The sequence below is a fragment of the Engraulis encrasicolus genome, chromosome 15, assembly GCF_034702125.1.
Source record: "Engraulis encrasicolus isolate BLACKSEA-1 chromosome 15, IST_EnEncr_1.0, whole genome shotgun sequence".
Taxonomy (NCBI): domain Eukaryota; kingdom Metazoa; phylum Chordata; class Actinopteri; order Clupeiformes; family Engraulidae; genus Engraulis; species Engraulis encrasicolus.
In genome coordinates this window covers 38,416,159-38,436,499 of record NC_085871.1, presented here as the reverse complement: position 1 = coordinate 38,436,499, position 20,341 = coordinate 38,416,159, and the positions used below count along the sequence as shown (strand labels likewise).

Here is a 20,341-nt window from a genome sequence, read left to right as displayed (position 1 = left end):
TCTGAACAGCTGCTAGGAAAATATATACAATAATCAGTGTACTTGTGAAGTGAAATCCTGTTCATCAACGTTTATTATGATCATTTTATTTTATTTTGATTTTGGCCAAATCATATCCGGGTCACCACAATGCAGTTTCCGGTACGACATCAACATTCAGACCTGCTACAACTTTCCAACAATCCCTTTTCAAAGGATACATTGATATTGGAGTTTTGAAGTGTGGCGTGTTTGCAAATTAAATTATTATACAGGCAAAACAATCTTATATCGATTAAATCAATATGTTTGCATCAACTATATGAATAACATTGAGAACGTAACCCTCAACACAGAGATACTAAGCCATGAAAGAAACGTTCCTAGTTAGAACGTCTGTGACAAGGGATTCAAGTAGACCAAGACGCTTGCCTTCGTGGACAAATGTCGATATCCAAGTTTTAGCATTCTTGGACTTCACTTGATTGTCATAATGTGAATGACTGAAAGGGGTCGACACATCAAATGAATCGAGATGTTCTTAAAAAAAATAAAAATAAAAAAAAGACAGACATTCCTGGAGCAACAGGGGTGGGAGATGTATCCGAATCGTGTTGGCTTTTATATATTGGGTTTTGATATACTGCACATAATAAAATATCTGCATTATCTCCTTTATGAGCAAACCCGGTTCCATTCAACGATCGTTCAGTATGCACACTTGTTCTACAACACTTAGTATCTCAAATCTGCGCATTTCCATTGACAGCAATAGGGGGGTGCACCGTTCCTGGAGGTACTGCAATACCAGGTCGATGCGTGGAGTGGACGGAGCAAGCCCCTATTCCATCTCCCTGTTCCAAAAATCAATTTAATATATGGTCCCCGGGTAGGGGACGTATCAGATATTAAACTGATAAGAACAGATACTACACTTGATCTTAGCCAAAAGGCCGAGAAGCGATACAGTTTGGTAGTTCAAGCAAGGGGGTGGTTCACGGACCTACATTTCACGTGGGCGGGCATTTAATATTTTATATACAATTTATTCATATACCAATATTCTGCGCGCTGTTCCTAAACTGGATAAACACATTCCAAGCCACTATCAAACCAGAAATAAAGTAGAAACGATGTACATAAACAGTAAGTCAAACAGGAAGTAATTACCATGAAGGATCGAATCAGCCAATCATATTCGAAAATCATAAAACACCTATTTTCTAGTATACATTGTCATTTTTATAACCCACAAACAACAGAAGTGTGCAAAGCGCAAAATGCGTGGACTACATCAAAGCTTTCCCAATGTCATCGCTTACTCGGTTTTAAAATTACGGACTGTTTTAAAAGTAATCATTTACTCCCCCATGTGGCAAAACGGTGTATTGCATCATGTGCCTCAAACCTACCGGTACATCAAATTGGCTAATTTGCGTTGCAGTAAAACTAAAATGCAAAGAAAATAAGAGAAAGCGAAAGATTACAAGATTAAAGATTGCAGGTAGTGTACAATGCGTTAATGGTGATATCTGCCCACTTTACTCCTCAAAAGACATTTGGAACTGACGCAACTTCAGTGGACAGTGCATGGCCTACCCAAAGTGATAGGCCTAAAGTTTCCAGGCAGGGGAGGGGGAGGTGTCCGTCTCCCTCTCTGTGTAGAAATGATTAGGCCGACAGTCAGGGCACTGCCATTTACCTGCCAATTCCGTGTAGCCTAAATTTAAAATGAAATATAACAAAAAATCTTGCTTCGACCAAAGATAGAATTCCACAACATAGCCCACAGCCGATGCCCAATGGCGCAAGAGATTTTTTGACTGACCCAAGTGTTGCCCATAACAAAAATCAGCGACCGTGGAAAGACGCGATGACACTACTGACAAACTGGGAATCTACTAGGATTAACTCAATTCCAACTGTTACATAGGCCTAGGCCTTCATGCCCACATCCAATTCCCATTAATGGGCCAACAGGGCCATATCTCCATATGAGGCAGTTAATTTGTATGATAAAGTTAATAAATAAACACAAACATCACCTGAATTAACTGGAAACAAACAACGACGAAGGGAAGTTTATCACAACACAGACCTAAGCGTTGGTCATTGTAGCCAACCAACAAATCAAAGATTTTCCCCAGAAGTTTACATTTCAACAGAAATTTGGTCGCCACTGAACTGCTAAACAAGTCTGTCTGATGGCAGGCTTTCTAGTCATTCACGTACAGTGCTCTAAATGTTTTTCATCACCAGACAAAATGGCTAGATGTTATTAGGCCTATAACTAGTCAAAAGCGCTTACTAGTGGGTCAAAGTGGCTAGAAAGCGTAGGCTATGTTTTCTTTTAACCAGCCAAACTAAATTTTCACCAGCATTTGGCCGGTTGGCTGGTGTTTGAGTTTGCATAGTCTACATTTCTAAGGATGGACATGACCCCCAGGCCTTCTGCCGTCACGCCATTGGCAGCCATATTGTCTCGCACAGCAGGCCTCAAGTCACCTGTGTAAATTGGCACGGTTTAAACTCGCTTCTTTGCACATCATTCCGCACCGCTCAGAACACGTTGTCACTATTTGAATTACACTGTCGTGTAACCTGTATCCAAACAAACATTACCACACTGCTTTGGAAGAATGCTATATGATTTGACAACTACTTACATTTAATTTTCGAAGTTCCGCTGCCGTCTTTCGCAATAATTCCTCGGTGTGCAAGTTTGTCTAAATATCCACTCAAGTGTAAATCCAACGGCAAACATTTGTCCAGCTATAAAGCAGTGCATGTAATCCATTTCGTCGAAAAATGCAGCAATGATTTAAGTTCACCAGCCGCCCACTACAAGTCCAGCGTTTCCCGTCCACTGTACAACTGTGTGATGGTAATGGCCATGTGCTACTGATGACAAACCGTCTGGCGCCAGTGCGCGCGAGATATGGGACTGCCTGACGTAGGCCTAAACCCAGAGGTCATAGGTGATGAACGTTTACTACACCTTCGAATTTCGTCCATTTCGAAACAGGATTTACAGTAGATATCCTCTAAATTCACAAAATAGAAGTTAAATAATTTCAAACATTATAAGATAAAAAAGACAGGATCTTCGGCAGAGGCGATTATGCCAGAACGCCTACGCATCGGACTATTTCTTCTTTCAGTAGTCCACGGAGAGAGATATTCCGAGGAGAGGCTGTTTGTCACTCCACCTGCTTGTCGTTTTCACAGCAAAAATCCGCCAAATCAACTACTAGGCCTAGAGTCTACTTCTAGAGTGGGCAAGAACCGCATCACCGCTGGGTCATGTCAAGGCCTACATGCGCTCCATGAGGGCCACGCTCTCAACAGGAGTAGAGAGTAGTGTAGAGTTGATCTGGCGTCGAGTCGTGTGACAGCATAGGGCCAACGAAGAATCGACTTCTTCTGTTCAGAATTGAAGCTTAATTTTTTTCAAAGTAATTTTGTTGTTTTTGGGGACTAACTAAAGATGAGAGGACCGTGTTGTTGACCAACAGCAATCTAAACCATGGCTGTCACCACCCAGCAGATGGCACTGTTGTTTTTTTTATAGGGCAGGCCCACCACCCTGCTTTGGTGAGCCTCAGGATATGAGTTTCAAAGTCTCCTCCAGCATCCATTCTGTACCTCCCAGCGTCTGTTTCTTTATCTGACTCTCTATATGTCTGCCCTCTCTTCCTTGACCTCGGTGTGTGTGTCTGTGTCTGCGCCTGTATGTGCCTGTGTGCATGTGTGCGTGTAGTAGAACATATCGGATACAGTATGTTGTATTTTGAGCCTCTTTCCAGAAAGGAACTCTTAGCAGTTGCTGCATAATAAAGCACACTGTGGGGCAACTCTGTACAACACCTGGCGTTCAACAATATGCTCATGTTGTGTCTCCATTAGGGCTGCACAATTAATCGAAAATAATCGTGATATCGTGATATCGAAATCGCAATTTCAATCGGCATTTAATTGTGGCAATAGTGACCTACCTTCGAGAGCGTCCTTGTGAAGCCAGAACATACTGACAGGTTGGCCTTTCCGGCCAGAAATCTGTTCACCTAAGTTCCATGCTATTGGCTTTTACATAATTATTATAATTCATTTTATTTGGCTCATCCCATATATAATTAATTGCTTGATTTTGTTATATTTTTTTTACAAATTCAGCAAAAATCAATAATTGTGATAATGATTTTGACCCAAATCATCAGGCTCCACATTACTCAAGAGGAACCTCGCCAAGCTGGACCGCCTGGACAGCGCTCGCAAAGTGAAGGAAGGTATTTTATTAGATTATAATAACAACAGCTCTCCCACGGTAGCAGTGGTAGGGAACCTATTGTCTTGAGGCCCGTTTACGGCCCTTGAGGCCATCTTATCCGGCCCCCAATATGATTTTAATGTTATGCAGTTTCACATGAAATACTATAACATGTTTTGTAAAGAAATCTTAGAAATTACATTTGCAATACAATGAAGTGAAGTGAAGGTGGGGTCTGTTGTCATTGTTTTAGACCCCAGGGGGTGGGGAACCTATTTTTTGTAAAGAAATCCTAGAAATTACATTTCTAATACAATGTATATTTCCAGGGGACCTAGTGAAGCTGGGGTCTGTTGAAAAGGTTGTCATTTTTACAAACCCCAACTCCGGTGAAGTTGGGACGTTTGGTAAACAGTGAATAAAATCAAAATGCTATCATTTTCAAAAGATTCAATCTATTCATTAGATGGAGAATAGTGAAAAGACAACATATTAAGTGTTAAAACCGAGAAAAAATATTGTTTTGGGGGACATATGTACTCATTTCTAATTTGATAAATGCAACACGTCTCAAATAAGTTGGGACGGGGATCAGTGAAATTTAGTAAACATTGAAATCAGATAAAACAACAAAGAAGAACATTTCAAAATGAATTGTACTGAGGGACAATATAGGTGTCCAGGTATAAGATCATCACAGAGAGGCTGAGTCACTCAGAATTAAAGATGCAGAGGGAATAATTACCATAGTTATTACATACATTTTTGAATTCCCTTTTATTTACCACGATTGAGTGTATATAAGACATATTTTTGTCATTAAAATCATTGTATAGGTTCATGACATCATGAAATATATATTGACTGTAGTCTCACTCTAGCACTCCAGGAATTACAGCTATTGAAAATTGACCATATTAAGAATGCTTCATGCGTGCAAATGATACAGGGGTGTAACATTCTCCTATGCACCCGAGCTCACTTAAAATAGACCCAGAAGACATCTGAAACTTTGCTTACAGAAGTCAGCAGAAGTTGTAGAAGTCAATTCTTTTTGACAATAATAGAGTATTGCACATCCTGTGCTACAGTGAAAATGGGCCATCCAACTTGTGTTAGTGCTAACTTCAAAAGTCAGCCTCCATGATGGCATGCGGGTGCAGTAGTGCATTGGTTAAGATGTTCTCACTCATCTGTAGAGTTAAATACAGTGCTGAATGGTATAAATGGGTTTTAAACAGCATGAAAACTCACTCATGCATTATATTTTGAAGGGAGATCTTCGATTACTGCCACATAGTAAGGACAAATTGCATTCTCTACTATGTTTTAACAGTTTGGCTCCATCGTAAGGACCTGCAGGTGCTAAAATGTTGGGCTTTTGTTCATTCCTATCTTGGACATGATTTTACCAGCTTAAATGGTGGGTGTATTCCTTGTCATGTTTTGCAATGTTTTCCTTTCTGTAGTGCTTACAGTGTGACAGGTCTTGAACGAATCATTTGTAAGTTTCATGTTTGGGAAAGAAATGTTAGAAAATACATTTGCAATACAATGAAGTTATATTTTCAGGGGATAAAGGTGGGGACTGTGGTAAAGGTGGACACCTACAATATACTGTAGGCCGAAAGTGCAGGGGGAAATCCCTGTTTGCGTTCATAGTACGGCCCTTAGGAGGACTTAATAACATTTGAAGTGGCCCCTCGAATGGAAAAGGTTTCCCACCCCTGAGCTAAACGGTGGTTACAGCCCATGGAATCAGGGAGGCTGATAAGGGGGACAAACAGGTCAGTTCTCCAGGGCCCAGGGGGCAACATCTGTAGCCTTCTCAAATGACTTTGACCTGGGCCCAGCCAAAAGCTGTCAGTGGCCCTGCATGGAAGGACAACTCAAATGTGTGTTACCAGCTGATAAAGCACTGACATTATTTTGGAAACATTATTTTGGTTGAGATGGAAAAAAAGAAAACCAAGTGTTATACTAAGTAGGCCTATTGCTTTCATTTACATACTATGAATGACAGAGTCTGTTTTGAGGAAGAGAAACAAAGAGGGAGGGATGACAGGAAGCCCCAAAAAAGAAAAAAAGAAACGCCCAGATAGACTGTGTGGTTTTCGAGGTGCTCACACTCACACCGTCCGCTGGTGACGCACGGCACGTATACAGTAACTGCCAACTCGCACGCCATTGTTGCTCATTGTCACACTTGACTCCCTGTGCTGCCTCCACTACTACTACTGCTACTGGTATAGCCTACAGTTCAGCCAGCCAGCCAGAGAAGAATGATGACGAGAAGATCGGGACACAGCTTTAGGAAGCTGATGAAGAGGGGGACGAGCGTACGGGACTCTTTATGGGGCAAACTCACCTCCCAGCACAGGCACGCCGCCGGCGGATACGGGTACAAGACGCCCGGCGATGACAACCCCAACGCCAGCCAAGGCCCCGATGTGAGGGTGAGTTGTGACATCTGGTGGAAGACTGTACTGTAAACCAGCAGTGTTAGTTTCACACTTAAGAGGGTCAATTTAACATCTTCCAGAGTGTATTTTGGAGTACCACCGTGTTGAATTAACACAGCAGAATTGGCTGTGTGCGGCGCAACTCTCTTCACAGATGCATGGTAATGGCGCCACCTCAAAACAGGCACCTCCAATAGTCTAGTCCTTGAAGCAATGCTTAAGTCATTACATGATGTGTAGGCTACTGTTAAGTGTCTTTTTGTTATGTGGTGTGATAGGGATTTTTTTTTAAACTAAGGTTTACAGGCTATCTTTGTAAAATTGTTAGAGAGGTTGTGTAGTAGACAATGTCTATTTGAGAGTAACTGTTGAACCCCTGCCTATGTGATCATTTGCACTGTGGCCCCTCTGTTGGTACATTGTGTTAGTGTTTTTTAAAGATACAAAGGGACTACAAGCTAAGGTTGATAGGGAAATAAGCAATGTCTATTCATTCTGTTGACGTGGGTGGTATACGCACTACGCAATGTCACAATGAGTCTCCTTTCTTCTCCTTTTCTCAGACTTCTCTGTCAAGGCCTGCGTGGAGTTGTCCTGCCTCACTACGGTAAGCCTGATGTATTTTTTTTTTGACGATGGTGTTTCAGAAGAACTTGCTACTACTAACTGAATGGCACATAGGCCTTCATCAGGTTAATATTCTCAATAACACTCGTAATAACAAGTGTCATGCATATGACATAACAGTGTCATAACATTTTCATGTCATGCATGTGGCATATACATTATGTCTATGTCATAAACATGTGACATTCGGTGATGGGTATGACCATAACATGTTTGTGACATTGACATCATGTTTGTGACTCATCCATGACCATGACATCAAGTAAAGTGTAACCATATTCTCATATTCTCATCCATAATCTGTGTTTTACAGGAGGTCTCTCATCCTGGAAAAAGCAGAAGATGAGCTGTTTGGGTTTGAGATTACGGTAAGACTGTTCATCTGAAAATACTATTGAGTGCGCTTTAATGTCTGAGGTAATTTGTCTTTGCTACGGATTTGGAATCTAACATTATTTATTATTTCTGTCTGTCTGTTTGTCTGTGTGTGTGTGTGTGTGTGTGTGTGTGTGTGTGTGTGTGTGTGTGTGTGTGTGTGTGTGCGTCTGTCTGTCTGTCTGTCTGTCTGTGTGCCTGTGTCATCTGCCCATTGGTGTGTCTATCTAGTGTAATGACAGTTCTTCTGAAGATGTGAGGCTTTCCGTGATTTCTGTGGAGCCGGAGAGTGTAGCTGACAGGGCGGGCATGAAGCCTGGTAAGTGCCATGATGCCATCCATGGCATCTCTCTGAACATTGTGACTATCTACTAGAACTAGACTAATGTTCGAGCTGCCCTAGCCCCAGGCCAGACTCTTGACATGATGTGTAGGCTATGTATGTGTGTGTGTGTACTGTACTTTACAAACAAACAAACAAACACTAACCCTTCCTTGCATCTGCACTTGTTGTTCTGTAGGCTGTATCTCCTGTGCACTTTGTATCTGCTAGTGATACTGGCTATGATTATGTCCTCGTTTGTTAAGTCACTTTGGCTATGAAGCGTCTGCCAAATGCAGTGTAATATAATGTAAATGTAATGTAACCCTTTGGCGCAGATCTGACGGCCGGTGATGCATCCCACTGTTTGCTGGAAAAGCTTAACTGCCTGATAATAACACTGCTATGACATTACAGACAGTTTTAAGTAACAGGTTAAAACTTGGTCATTTTGGTAGCAAAGAGCTTACAGAGACTGCACAAAACACTCTGAAACCCTTAAACACCATGTCAACAATGTATCATGCATTACTTTATCCAAACTCTCTCTCTCTCTCTCTCTCTCTCTCTCTCTCTCTCTCTCTCTCTCTCTCTCTCTCTCTCTCTCTCTCTGTCTCTCTCTCTCTCGTTCTGTTTCTCTCTCTCTCTCTCTCTGTCTCTCTTTCTCTGTATCTCTCTCTCTCTCTCTGTATCTCTGTATCTCTCTCTCTCTGTCTCTCTCTCTCATCTTTGTGTCTTTCATGTTCACCTCTCTCCACCTCGCAGGGGATGTCCTTGTTTCGGTAAATGATGTGTCTGTATCTGAGTGCTCTCATCAGCAAATCTCTGACACCATTCTCAATTCCTGCTCAAGCATCAGGTGAGATACCCCAAATCAGCAAAACAACTAACACTCGGGAGTTTTTTCTCTGTCTAGAATAGATGAAAGAGAGAGAGAACGAAAGAGAGAGTGAAAGAGATAAAGACAGAGAGAGAAAGAGAGAGAAAGATGGAGTGTGTGTGTGTGTGTGTGTGTGCGTGTGTGTGTGTGTGTGTGTGTGTGTGTGTGTGTGTGTGTGTGTGTGTGTGTGAGAGAGAGAGAGAGAGAGAGAGAGAGAGAGAGAGAGAGAGAGAGAGAGAGAGAGAGAAAGATGGAGAGATATGGTGTGTGTGTGTGAGAGAGAGAGAGAGAGAGAGACAGAGAGAGAGAGAGAGAGAGAGAGAGAGAGAGAGAGAGAGAGAGAGAGAGAGAGAGAGAGACCGACCTAGCTCAGAAATATTATTCACCCCAGCGGATCAATTTTCAACGTCTGCCATTGGAGCATTCGAGGACAAGTTAAACGTGCTTGGATAAATGAGCTATTGTATTAGCAGGAAGGAGGTACAGCAGTTTCAATGAGCAGTATTCATATCAGATTACACTGGCACGTACCACACAATAATCCCACATTGCTGTGTTATGTAATTAAAGCAGACTATGCACCAACACAGTAGCACTGAAATATGTTGTGTGCTTTAATGCTTAATGCTACTTAATGCTTAATGCTCATAAACTCCATTTCATATGAAAGATTACAAGATGTTTCAGCAAAAGGGGAATCATTATTCTGAATCTCCATGTGTATGAATATTTTTGTAATTTTGAATTGTATTTCAGGTTGGAAACCATTAGTGCAGTTGTGGCCAAGAAAATAGAACTGAAGAGGAAACTATGGCAACTGAAGGTACACATTCCACTGTTTACAACCACTCTCTCACAGTTAATATAATATAATATAATATAATATAATATAATATAATATAATATAATAAAATATAATATAACTGTACAATGTAATGAAGAACAACATGTTTAGCCTACTTGATTAGTTTGTTTAAGCACATATAGAGGAAGTTGATCAAATTGAGAAAAAGAGTTTGCCATTAAAATAGTTTCTTGAATAGTTTGTTTAAATGAATATATTAGAAGTGTAAAACAAATGTTGAGTTGACTTCTCTGTTCCCCCCTTGCCTTCAATATAGGCCTCCTACTGTATGTAATATGTAGAGAATGTGTGTTGATTCTTCAGAATTGTTCATAACTCCCCTCCACTGTATTCTCTCACCCCTCTCATGTCAACCGCAGTGTCAACTGGAGGAGAAAAAAGTCGAGCTGTACTCTTTGTCTTCACGGGAACGGCAGCTCACTGGGGGTAAGCGAGCCTGCTTGCTACCATGGCATGCTGCTGCAAACTTCAGGCCTGCACTTTCATAACCACATCATATCACCACACACCACCACTGCACACATCCTGCCTTGCCTGGAAGGGCACATGTTCTGAGGCCTAACACAGGCCTGTCACAACCAGGCAAGCAAACTAGGCAATTGCTCAGGGGCCCCCAGCTGAAAAGGGGGGCCCCTGGTAATGATTGGTTATGCACTTGTATTTTAATGACAGTGCCGGTGTCAATGGCAAATTTATGAGTGTGGCAGAACCTAATATAAATTCAGTGACCGCAAAATGCAATGACACTGCCATGAAAATCTATTTTGAGCGGGTCCCTCACCAACACAGTACTTTGAAGAGGGGAAAAAGGACCCCCAAGTCCCCCCCAAGTCACCAGCCCCCCCCAAAAAATAGCTTGTAACAGCCCTGGGCCTGCTGTAGGCTGCGTTCTCTTCCTGTGTGCCCTTTTCGGTTGTCGGAAAATCTGCTTTTTTTTTCTTGGGTGGCAGGTGAAATTATAGGAAGGAAGTGTTGTGGGAGGGGGCACTTCAGAGGGTATAGGTAGGCTGTTGCTGTTGTTTATGTTTAGTTTGATGTGTTTGTGGTGTGTGTGTGTGTGTGTTGTACTATAAATAGAGATGCAGTGTGTCAACACAATTACTCAAGTCTCTACGTAGCATCCCACATCCCTTATGAAAAAAGGGGTGTCAATATTTCAGATTTACAACATTGTGGAAAGTAAAATTGCTACTCTACAGTGGAGTCAAAAATCAAAATCAAATTCTGCAGTTGTGTTCAGTGGTATTTACACAATATTGAGTAGAATTAAATCTGAAAATGTTACATCGACCAAAAAGTACAAATGTTTGTAAAATTAAGACTATGTTTGAATCATGGGGACCATTCAAAAATAACAAAGTCATCTCATCAGTATGATGTTTATTTCCACTCTTTAGGTGTTACACAGTGCGTGTATTAACACTGGTATTTGTAGTGTGTAATCTTGCCAGTACAGTTTACAACAGTACTTCCAAAGGGCAATAACTATTTTTTGTTAGAAACGTGTCTACTGACTTTAAAACATGACACACCTCATTTGCCTTGTGAATAAATGCCTGTTCTCACATAGCAGCACATAAAAGTGCCATTGTTGTACCAACAACATCTTTGGGCTTTATGGCAGCTTTGCAGCAATGTTTCTCAGTGTCAGTGTTACTGCACACATAGCTTGTGTAGGGTTGAGTGGTGTAGTTGTGGATTTGCCCCAACAGGCTAGGATATTTATACCCATACCTCCTTAAGAAAATAAACAATGAATAAGCTTGTGATTAAATCCCAGGCTTCTTTCTAAGTACATAAAGCAAGCTGGGCGGAATAGTTCCTAATGTTTTGCTTGAGGGACGCAACAGCCTGTAAAATTGACAATAGCATTTAATCTTCCTCCTGGGAACAGAGCAGGCTTTATCAATAGGCAGTTGCCCTCTCTGTAGGGGACCCCAGCAGTCAATATCGCCATAGTAAATACCAGCAAAAATAATTCAAAAGGGCCCATGTCTATTTTGCCTAGGGCCCAGAAAGGGTCAAACCTTTCTGTCTAAGTGTAATGAGTTAACATTGTATTTATCTATTTCCGTATAAATGTAGGTTAGATGTAATGTAATGTTATGTAACATTATGTCGTCTAATGAATGAATGTTGTTGTTTTCTTTTTTTTTCAGAGAAACTAGAGAAGTGTGACTCTGTCATGTCCCTGATCTCCTTCCCCGACGACGACTGCAGCTCGGGCCAGGGCAGCACCGGGAGCCGACTGAGCGCGTGCGGAAGCGCGTCGGCCATGTCCCTCTGCTCCACCTTCGAGGACCTCTCCATCGGCTCTCTCTCCGTCCGCAACTCGGGCTCCACGTACTCCGCCGGCGGCGCCGTGGACCACCGCCAGTCCTTCCCCTTCTCCGACACGGCGGCCAGCTCGTCCAACTCGCTCAACGCTCCGTCTCCGTCTCCGCTGGGTTTCCCATTGGCCGATGGAGATCATGGATCGTCAGACCCCAACATTGCCATCTCCTCCTCATCCACCTCCTCCAGCCCACCACAGTCGTTGCGTAGGAGGTCGCCCAAGGGGCGGTCAAGACAGACCGGTACCCTAAACAGGCTAACGAGCCTCTTCTCCGGGTCTCGAGCCTCTGTGGCGGAGGAAGGGATCCAGGAAGATGTATCATGAAAAGCAGATTACATTATTACATTACGTTACACGACGTTACATTACGTTACATTACATTTAGCTGACGCTTTTATTCAGAGCGTCTTACATTTCCTAAATTTTTCAGGGTATTGGTTACAGTCCCTGGTGGGGTTAGGTGCCTTGCTCAAGGGCACTTCAGCCATGGATGCAGGTGTAGGGAGAGGTCAGGTGGGATTCGAACCTACAACCCCCAGATTGACAGACCAGCTCCCTAACCGTTAGGTCACGGCTGCCCCACTATATTACTGTAATAATGATGAAAATGAGTGGAATTGGACGGCAAAGCGTTGATCTTGAAAGTGGCCATCTTGAAAGCGTTGGACTCTAATCTCAATTTATTTAGGCCTACCTACTAAAGCACACACAAGATTTGGTGAAAATTCGTACACGTCATGTATGGGTGGGCTGCTCTTGAAGAGTATGGACAGAGGAAAAAATCCAGGAAGATGTATTATGAGGACTAGAACATCCTCATATTTGGTCATAGTAATAGGGACCTTTTGTCACATTCACTTCGAGCAACACCAGTAGTTTTCTTCTTTGGTCGCCAGACAGCACAGGTCGTAAGCAAAATTGTGGGAGATGGGAGAACATAAAACGTGTTAGCCATTATTTCTTGTTGAATGCACACAATGGCGTCTTTGATAACCATCTGAGAGACAGAAATTAATCTGCCACCTGAGATTGATTTCATTGTGAAATACACATCACATGGAGCGGAATGTTTTGGTAGAGAATTGAGGTCTGCTGTACTGGATTTATATGTACAGTTAGTATATCCTTAAAGTCTTGACCTTACTCTATTGTGTTAACTATGACGCATGTAAATTATGCTCCTCCTTAAAGATGATCTCTGGAACTTGTTTTGCACATAAATATTTTGTTGGTGAATTAATAGTCGGACGTATACTTCTCTCACTGAAAAAAATCACATTGTAAATACTTAATTGTCAATGTTGTGTGTCAGTCATTATTAGATAAATTGCCACCATATCAAGATACTATCACTGTTATAATTTATTTAGTTATTTAATATTTAAGTTCCCTTCCTTTCTTGTCACGTTTACACACTAGTTTTTCAATAAAACCAAAAGCGAAAAAAAAACACTGCCTCGTTTTTTTCCAGTAAGTCATGTAGGCTCTTTCTTCACGCGAGGGTATTTTTGAGCAACTTCCCTTCGCCGCCTCCTCTTTGTTAGGCGGCCATGACTGACGTGTGCTATCTGCGTCTGCTGCCTCAGCTTACTCAACATGTCACAGAGATGTCATCAGCAGGATGAACGCGGAGAGAAAAAAACTAAACCAAGCCCAGAGTTGTATAAAGTAGAAATATAAGTAATATATGGATTGTTAGAGTAATACACCAGTTATTCTATACCTAATGATGAGGTAGATACTCTATGACAGGACTTCTACCTCTACTTTATACATCTTGGACTAAACCATGGCACTAGTACGGTATACACTGTTTGTGGTGGAGCCTAAACTTTATCTGAGGAACCTGAGGGTGACAAATTCTTGAAAGAACCCCAATGTGCCTGCCAAGGTTCCCACAAACAGGTTCCCCAAAGAACACCTTTTAGGAATTACAAAGGAAAAGCCCAACTAAGCAATAGTATTACAGTCCTGGAGCCAGTTTACATTACAGTACAGTACAGTACAGTACAGTACAGTACAGTAGGCTACAGTAAACATCACAGTACCAATAGCCCATTTCTCGAAAGCGTTGTTGCTTTGCAATTAGCAACTTAGTAGGCTGCCAATCAGAAATGGCATTACAATCAAGTAAGTTGCTAACTTGGTTAGCAATGACGCTGTCGAGAAACAAAAACACACCCACGAAGAGCCGAAGAGGATTAGTTGTGTTCAGTCTACTACAACCTCCCGAAAACTCCTTTGTGTAAACAGTAGCATTTAGCTGAGTTGTTTTGCTGACTACGTGTGAGCATGCTGGAGTGGCCGCCTATCACAAAGGAAGTGACTGCCTTTGCTTATCAGTTTCACTGGCTCGCCTGCTCATCCTGTGCGGTTCAGTTCAGCGCCCAGGCCAGACCTGTCAGAAATGACTTTGGCTTTACTTGTCTTCCACTTGTGCTCTCTCACACACTCAGTCACACTGGTAGTCTTTTTGTCAGCTCAACTCACTCATTAGATGTAGCTCACAAGAACTCAACTCACAAGACTCAGAGTCAAAGAACCCTTGTTCCAGACAGTGTTGCCAGATGTGCCTGATCAAATCCCGACCAAAATGTGCTCAAAAAACGTTTTTACCCACAGACGGCTATCCGAAGCAGTCCATTTGGACTGGTAAAAGCCCAATCTGGCAACACCGGTTCCAGACCCCCTGTATGAATGAAATTAGTACACTGTAAAACAGTATCAGCATGGTTTAACTTGAAAGCACAAGTTTACCAGCTGCCTCACAATTTCAAGTTGTAAATATACTGCATTTATTAAATGCCTTTCCACTCCTTCGAGCATTCAAAGTGCTTGACATTGTTTGCCTCACATTAACCCATTCACACTCCCATTCACACACCAGTGGCAGTGGCTGCCGGGCAGGGTACCACCCTGCCACTAGGAGCAATGTGGGGTTAAGTGACTTGCTCAAGGACACATTGATGGAGTCAGGCAGAGAGGGCCTTGAACCTGCGACCTTATTGTTGACGAACAGGCTCCTCTCCCTGAGCCACCACCGCCCCCGCTTCAAACACAAAAATTCAATTCAAAGCTTCACTCAACTTATCAAGTCATCAAGTCAAGTCGGTTTTATTGTCAGTTTCTTTACATGCTTATAATTAAGATTTAAATTAACTTGGAGTTCTGAGGCCGCTGGTAAATGTGTGATTTTTTTTACAGTGTAGGAGGATATGATGAGGCCAGGTAGGCCTACTGCCTCCATCCACTCCACTCGTTCAATTGATGTTAGCTCAGATCAGCTCCTAAAGTCAGCATCATTCAGTACCTATACAGCCGCAAAGTTGTGGAACATAGGTTTGCTGATGGCACAAATCTCGATATTCAGGAAATATATATAGTAATATATATATAATAATATATATAGTAATAATTATTTATTAGTCAATTCAGTAGTTATCATCATCTATAATAATTTATATAAAATGAGTGGAAGGCATTGCCGAAGGGTTTGCCAGGAATACAGAGCCAATTATTTGAACTGTAAACTGTGTTGTCAGCGCTTGTGTTTTGCTTATCCTCTACGTACTCAACACACACATTCTTCACACTCAACACACTTCGACTTCTCCTGTGTTTCAGATGGTGCACTAGGGCACTTCAGGCACTGCGCCCAATACGCACTGAAACATCAACACTGAATGCACAAGTGCACCATTTGACAGCATTAGCTTTGTCAGCATCACGCCTACAAGGAGGAACGGGAACAGCTGCCTGGCGGTTAGCCTCGCTAACTTACCAGCTGTTGTGAAATGCTGTCCAAGCGCCTTGTCTGTGCCACCACATGTGTGCGGTGTGTGTTGAGCATGGGAACCTTCTAAAGGCTGATTGGTGTGAGTCTCGTGACCTGTAGGCCGGCCTACAGCAAGTTGCACAATCTCTGTTAAATGGTACAACATTGTGTGATAAGCAGAATAGAATAGAATAGAATAGAATAGGATAGAATAAAATAGAATAGAATAGACTTTATTGTCATGCAAGCTTGAACTTTGTCTTTGGTATCACTGTATAAAAACATAAATGGACATTCATGCCATTACTAAATAGATACATACATACATTTCCATAAATACATACATTTACTTTTCAGCCAGAAAGACTCAGAGAGAGGAATTGCTTTTAAATGTTTTAATGTTAACATAGTTGACAATAGAAATTAGGGTAACACTTCCAAATAAGGGGCCATAATTAACAGTAAAGTAGTTACAACCTAATACTTAAGTAAGGGTTAATAATCATTACTTAATGCCACATTAGACACATATTAATTGTTATTAATGCATTAGCAAGCAGTTACTTAACTATTAGATAACTATTACCTTGTGTTACAAGTTAATAGCATATTATTATTTAACTAATAGATAAGTAAGGGCACAGTTAATAGTTAAGTAGCTATCAGGTCATACTTAACTAAGGACCAAAATTAACACTTACTTAATACAAAAGTAAGGCATAACTAATGGTTAATTAATACTTAAATATTGAGTTTTGGGACCCTTATATTAGAGTTGGCTGAGGATAACTAATGGTTAATTATTAGATAGATATTGTTGTTTGGGACCCTTATATTAGAGTTGGCTGCGGATAACTAATGGTTAATTAATCGATAGATATTGGTGTTTGGGACCCTTATAATAGAGTTGGCTGAGCATACCTAATAGTTAATTAATTAATCTACTGTGACATCTAGTTTTCAGTCGTTCAAATCACTGTAATAGTGGCAACAGGAGCCATTATATAGCAAGGATTAGACGTACACTTCTCAATGATGGTGGGGTGATGAGATGTAATTTTTTCATGTACCATTTATTAATTTTAATGGTAAAAACCCTACAATAAATGCAGAACATTATGAAGAGTAATAGTTTTGAAGCAAAACTAAACCATTCCTTTGTGATAATTAAGTTAATGTTTGAGAATATTAGCTCCAAGAAGTGCAGTGCATGATGGGTACGCAATCTACAGACAACAATATTTCGGTATTATTTAATCATTAGATTAGGTACAGTTAATAGTTAAGTAGCTATTAGGTCATACTTAACTAAGGACCTTAATTAACACTTACTTAATACAAAAACAAGGCATATCTAATGATTAAATAATACCGAAATATTGTTGTCTGTAGATTGCGTACCCATCATGCACTGCTCTTCTTGGAGGTAATATTCTCAAACATTAACCTAATTATCACAGAGGAATGGTTTAGTCTCGCTTCAAAACTATTACTCATCATAATGTTCTGCATTTATTGCAGGGTTTTTACCATTAAAACTAATAAGTGGTAGATGAAAAAATTACATCTCATCACCCCACCATCATTGAGAAGTGTACGTCTAATCCTTGCTATATAATGGCTCCTGTTGCCACTATTACAGTGATTTGAACGACTGAAAACTAGATGTCACAGTAGATTAAATAACTATTAGGTATGCTCAGCCAACTCTATTATAAGGGTCCCAAACACCAATATCTATCGATTAATTAACCATTAGTTATCCGCAGCCAACTCTAATATAAGGGTCCCAAACAACAATATCTATCTATTAATTAACCATTAGTTATCCTCAGCCAACTCTAATATAAGGGTCCCAAAACTCAATATTTAAGTATTAATTAACCATTAGTTATACCTCACTTTTGTATTATGTAAGTGTTAATTTTGGTCCTTAGTTAAGTATGACATGATAGCTACTTAACTATTAACTGTGCCCTTACTTATCTATTAGTTAAATAATAATATGCTATTAACTTGTAACACAATGTAATAGTTATCTAATAGTTAAGTAACTGCTTACTAATGTTCAACATATGCATTAATGACAATTAATATGTGTCTAATGTGGCATTAAGTAATGATTATTAACCCTTACTTAAGTATTAGGTTGTAGCTACTTTACTGTTAATTATGGCCCCTTATTTGGAAGTGTTACCGAAATTGGCAGAAGGTAGACAGTCTTTGGCGTAGGTCCAATCATCGGCCGGGTCTTGCGTCAGCGGATCCAATAGAGCCTGCTGTAGCCGTGCAGCAGGAACTGGATCTTTAACCCCCCGGACAGGTAGACTTGACTGACCTGCTGGGGATGCGGATGGAGGAGGAGATTTTGAACCGGCCACACCTAGGCCAGCAAGAGAGGGGAGTAGACACGTCACTACAAAGGAAATGGCAGCCACTGACTGGCTCCGCAAAATGCGCACATGAATTGAGTCTTGCTGGCAGAACTACCGCAAGCTCCGTTTACATCACAATTACATTTTAAAAAGTAATATTTTACTTTTACTCAATTATACTTTTAGGTAGGTACTTTTACATACAGTATACTTTGAGTTGGATTCAAACCAAGTAAAGATACTTTTAATTACAATTTTTCTATTATTTTTTCACCTCTGGTAGTCAGTGTGGACCATGTGAATACACATCTCATAGACTATGCCACACAAAGCTAGCTGTTAATATACATGGGTTCACCATGTTTAGAAACACAGTGTTGTGAGGAGGTGCAAGACACTGGCAGCCAACCACGTGAGCTATTTTTTTGACCGACAGCAGTTTCAAACAGTCAGAGGTTGAGTTGTGCGCAGCTAGAGTCGCGCAGCCAGGAGAAAACTAAAATTTAGAACTCATGTATAACCGAATCAACTTTACTCAACCGCATCAACTGGTCAAGTGAATCCTATCCATCTCCTAATGCCAAGACTAATGCCAACTTTTTGCTTCCTCGAAAGATTAGAGGGCTGTTTAGAAACATTAGATTTAGCATGTAGGCCTACTGATAAAACTTGCCACTATAGGGCATTGCATTGCTGTCCATGTAGATGTGTGTGGAGCTTGATGAACCAACACATTAAGTAGACCCTAAGCCTATTTACTGACTGCAGTTGAAAATGAAGGAAAGTACACGTAGGAGTGTGCAATCACATACAGTAATTGAGACTTCTTATTAATCCTGGCAAACACGTTTGGTTAAAGATATGAACACAATTTACAGATTTCCCCCAAGCTCCAAGGACATTTTGACATCTCTCTCGCTTCATCTTCCTGGCTAAGCAGCTACATGTAGGCCAGTGGGGAGGCTGGAGATATTATCCAGCACTGTCCTCCATCCTTTTCCTAATGACTGAGGTATCCGAAGACACCTGTCATGGCTGCCCCCTTGTACGAGTAAGGCACAAATGCAATTGCATTATGTGCACCTTCTGCTGTGTGAATTACAATTACCTACCTACCTACTTGTGCAGCTGCTGGGTAATGTATAAATTCATGTGCAGGGCATCTGAGTCGCAAAACAGCTTACAGTAGCTTTTTCGGCCAGCCCTGCACGTAGCTCTGTGAGACTCTTCTTTAACATCAATCATTGGCGAACATGTTTTTTTTGGGTGATTTTTTCCCCCTGCTCCTCTGTTTTTAAGTTTTTGCTTTACTGAGATGATTTTGTGATATGGATCCCCCTGGGTCTGAAATAAAGACAGAATTGAATTGAATATTCTTGTTTCGGTACATGACACGTAGAAGGCCCTATGTCTATGAATACCCTCGTCATCAAATCTCTGACATGATCCTGAACTGACACAATCAGCATGACCTTTGACCTTGGCCAGGTTGACATTAAAGAAGAATTATGTTCATTGAAACGTCTTGAAAATACTCCAGGTATTGAAATGATATGATGAATATTTGGATATGTTAAGATGATTCAAACACTCGGTAAACAAGCCCATGCCCCTATTAGTTGGCCAGGATCTCGAAAAGGGCTGACCAAAAAAACAAAACAAAAAACGCTGCAGTGTCTTCAAGCACTGATAAGTGAAGGGTAGTGTGAGGAATACAACTGGATGTTGAAAATGGCTGGAATTCTCCTTTTACTAAATACAAGTCTAAATGGGCCTCAGTATAGGCTGATGACTGCAATTTGTCTTGGTATTTCTCCCTTGGTTTCAGGAATGCACAGAATAGCCTTGCGTAATGTAATCACATAGGCTACAGAAACGGAGCCTTATTAGAATGTCCTCTTAGGTCAACATGTGGTTTAAGTTGAATAACACACATACTATACTCACATGGCGGAGAGATTTTCTTTTGTAGCCAATGGAGAACAACACCGCCTAATGGTTCTCAGATATCACCTGCAAGGCTGCTGACAGCTTTGGCCGAGCCCGGGGCAAAATCATAGCAAAGGGCCCTCCTATAAA

General features: G+C 41.1%; 1 protein-coding gene and 1 non-coding gene across 2 annotated transcripts; one reads left to right on the top strand and one right to left on the bottom strand.

Moving 5' to 3' along the window:
- Nucleotides 1–753: 753 nt before the first annotated feature.
- On the bottom strand, nucleotides 754–944 carry LOC134464859 (U2 spliceosomal RNA). Its single transcript, XR_010038065.1, has one exon. It is a non-coding gene; the product is annotated as a U2 spliceosomal RNA (small nuclear RNA).
- A 5,430-nt stretch (nucleotides 945–6,374) lies between these two features.
- On the top strand, nucleotides 6,375–12,747 carry LOC134464042 (uncharacterized). The gene is made up of 8 exons (XM_063217488.1): nucleotides 6,375–6,702; nucleotides 7,272–7,315; nucleotides 7,649–7,703; nucleotides 7,942–8,029; nucleotides 8,798–8,891; nucleotides 9,669–9,735; nucleotides 10,137–10,203; nucleotides 11,937–12,747. Exons 1-8 carry the CDS (start codon nucleotides 6,529–6,531, stop codon nucleotides 12,434–12,436), a joined length of 1,089 nt encoding a protein of 362 aa, XP_063073558.1. The 5' UTR covers nucleotides 6,375–6,528; the 3' UTR covers nucleotides 12,437–12,747.
- The last annotated feature ends 7,594 nt before the right edge of the window (nucleotides 12,748–20,341 follow it).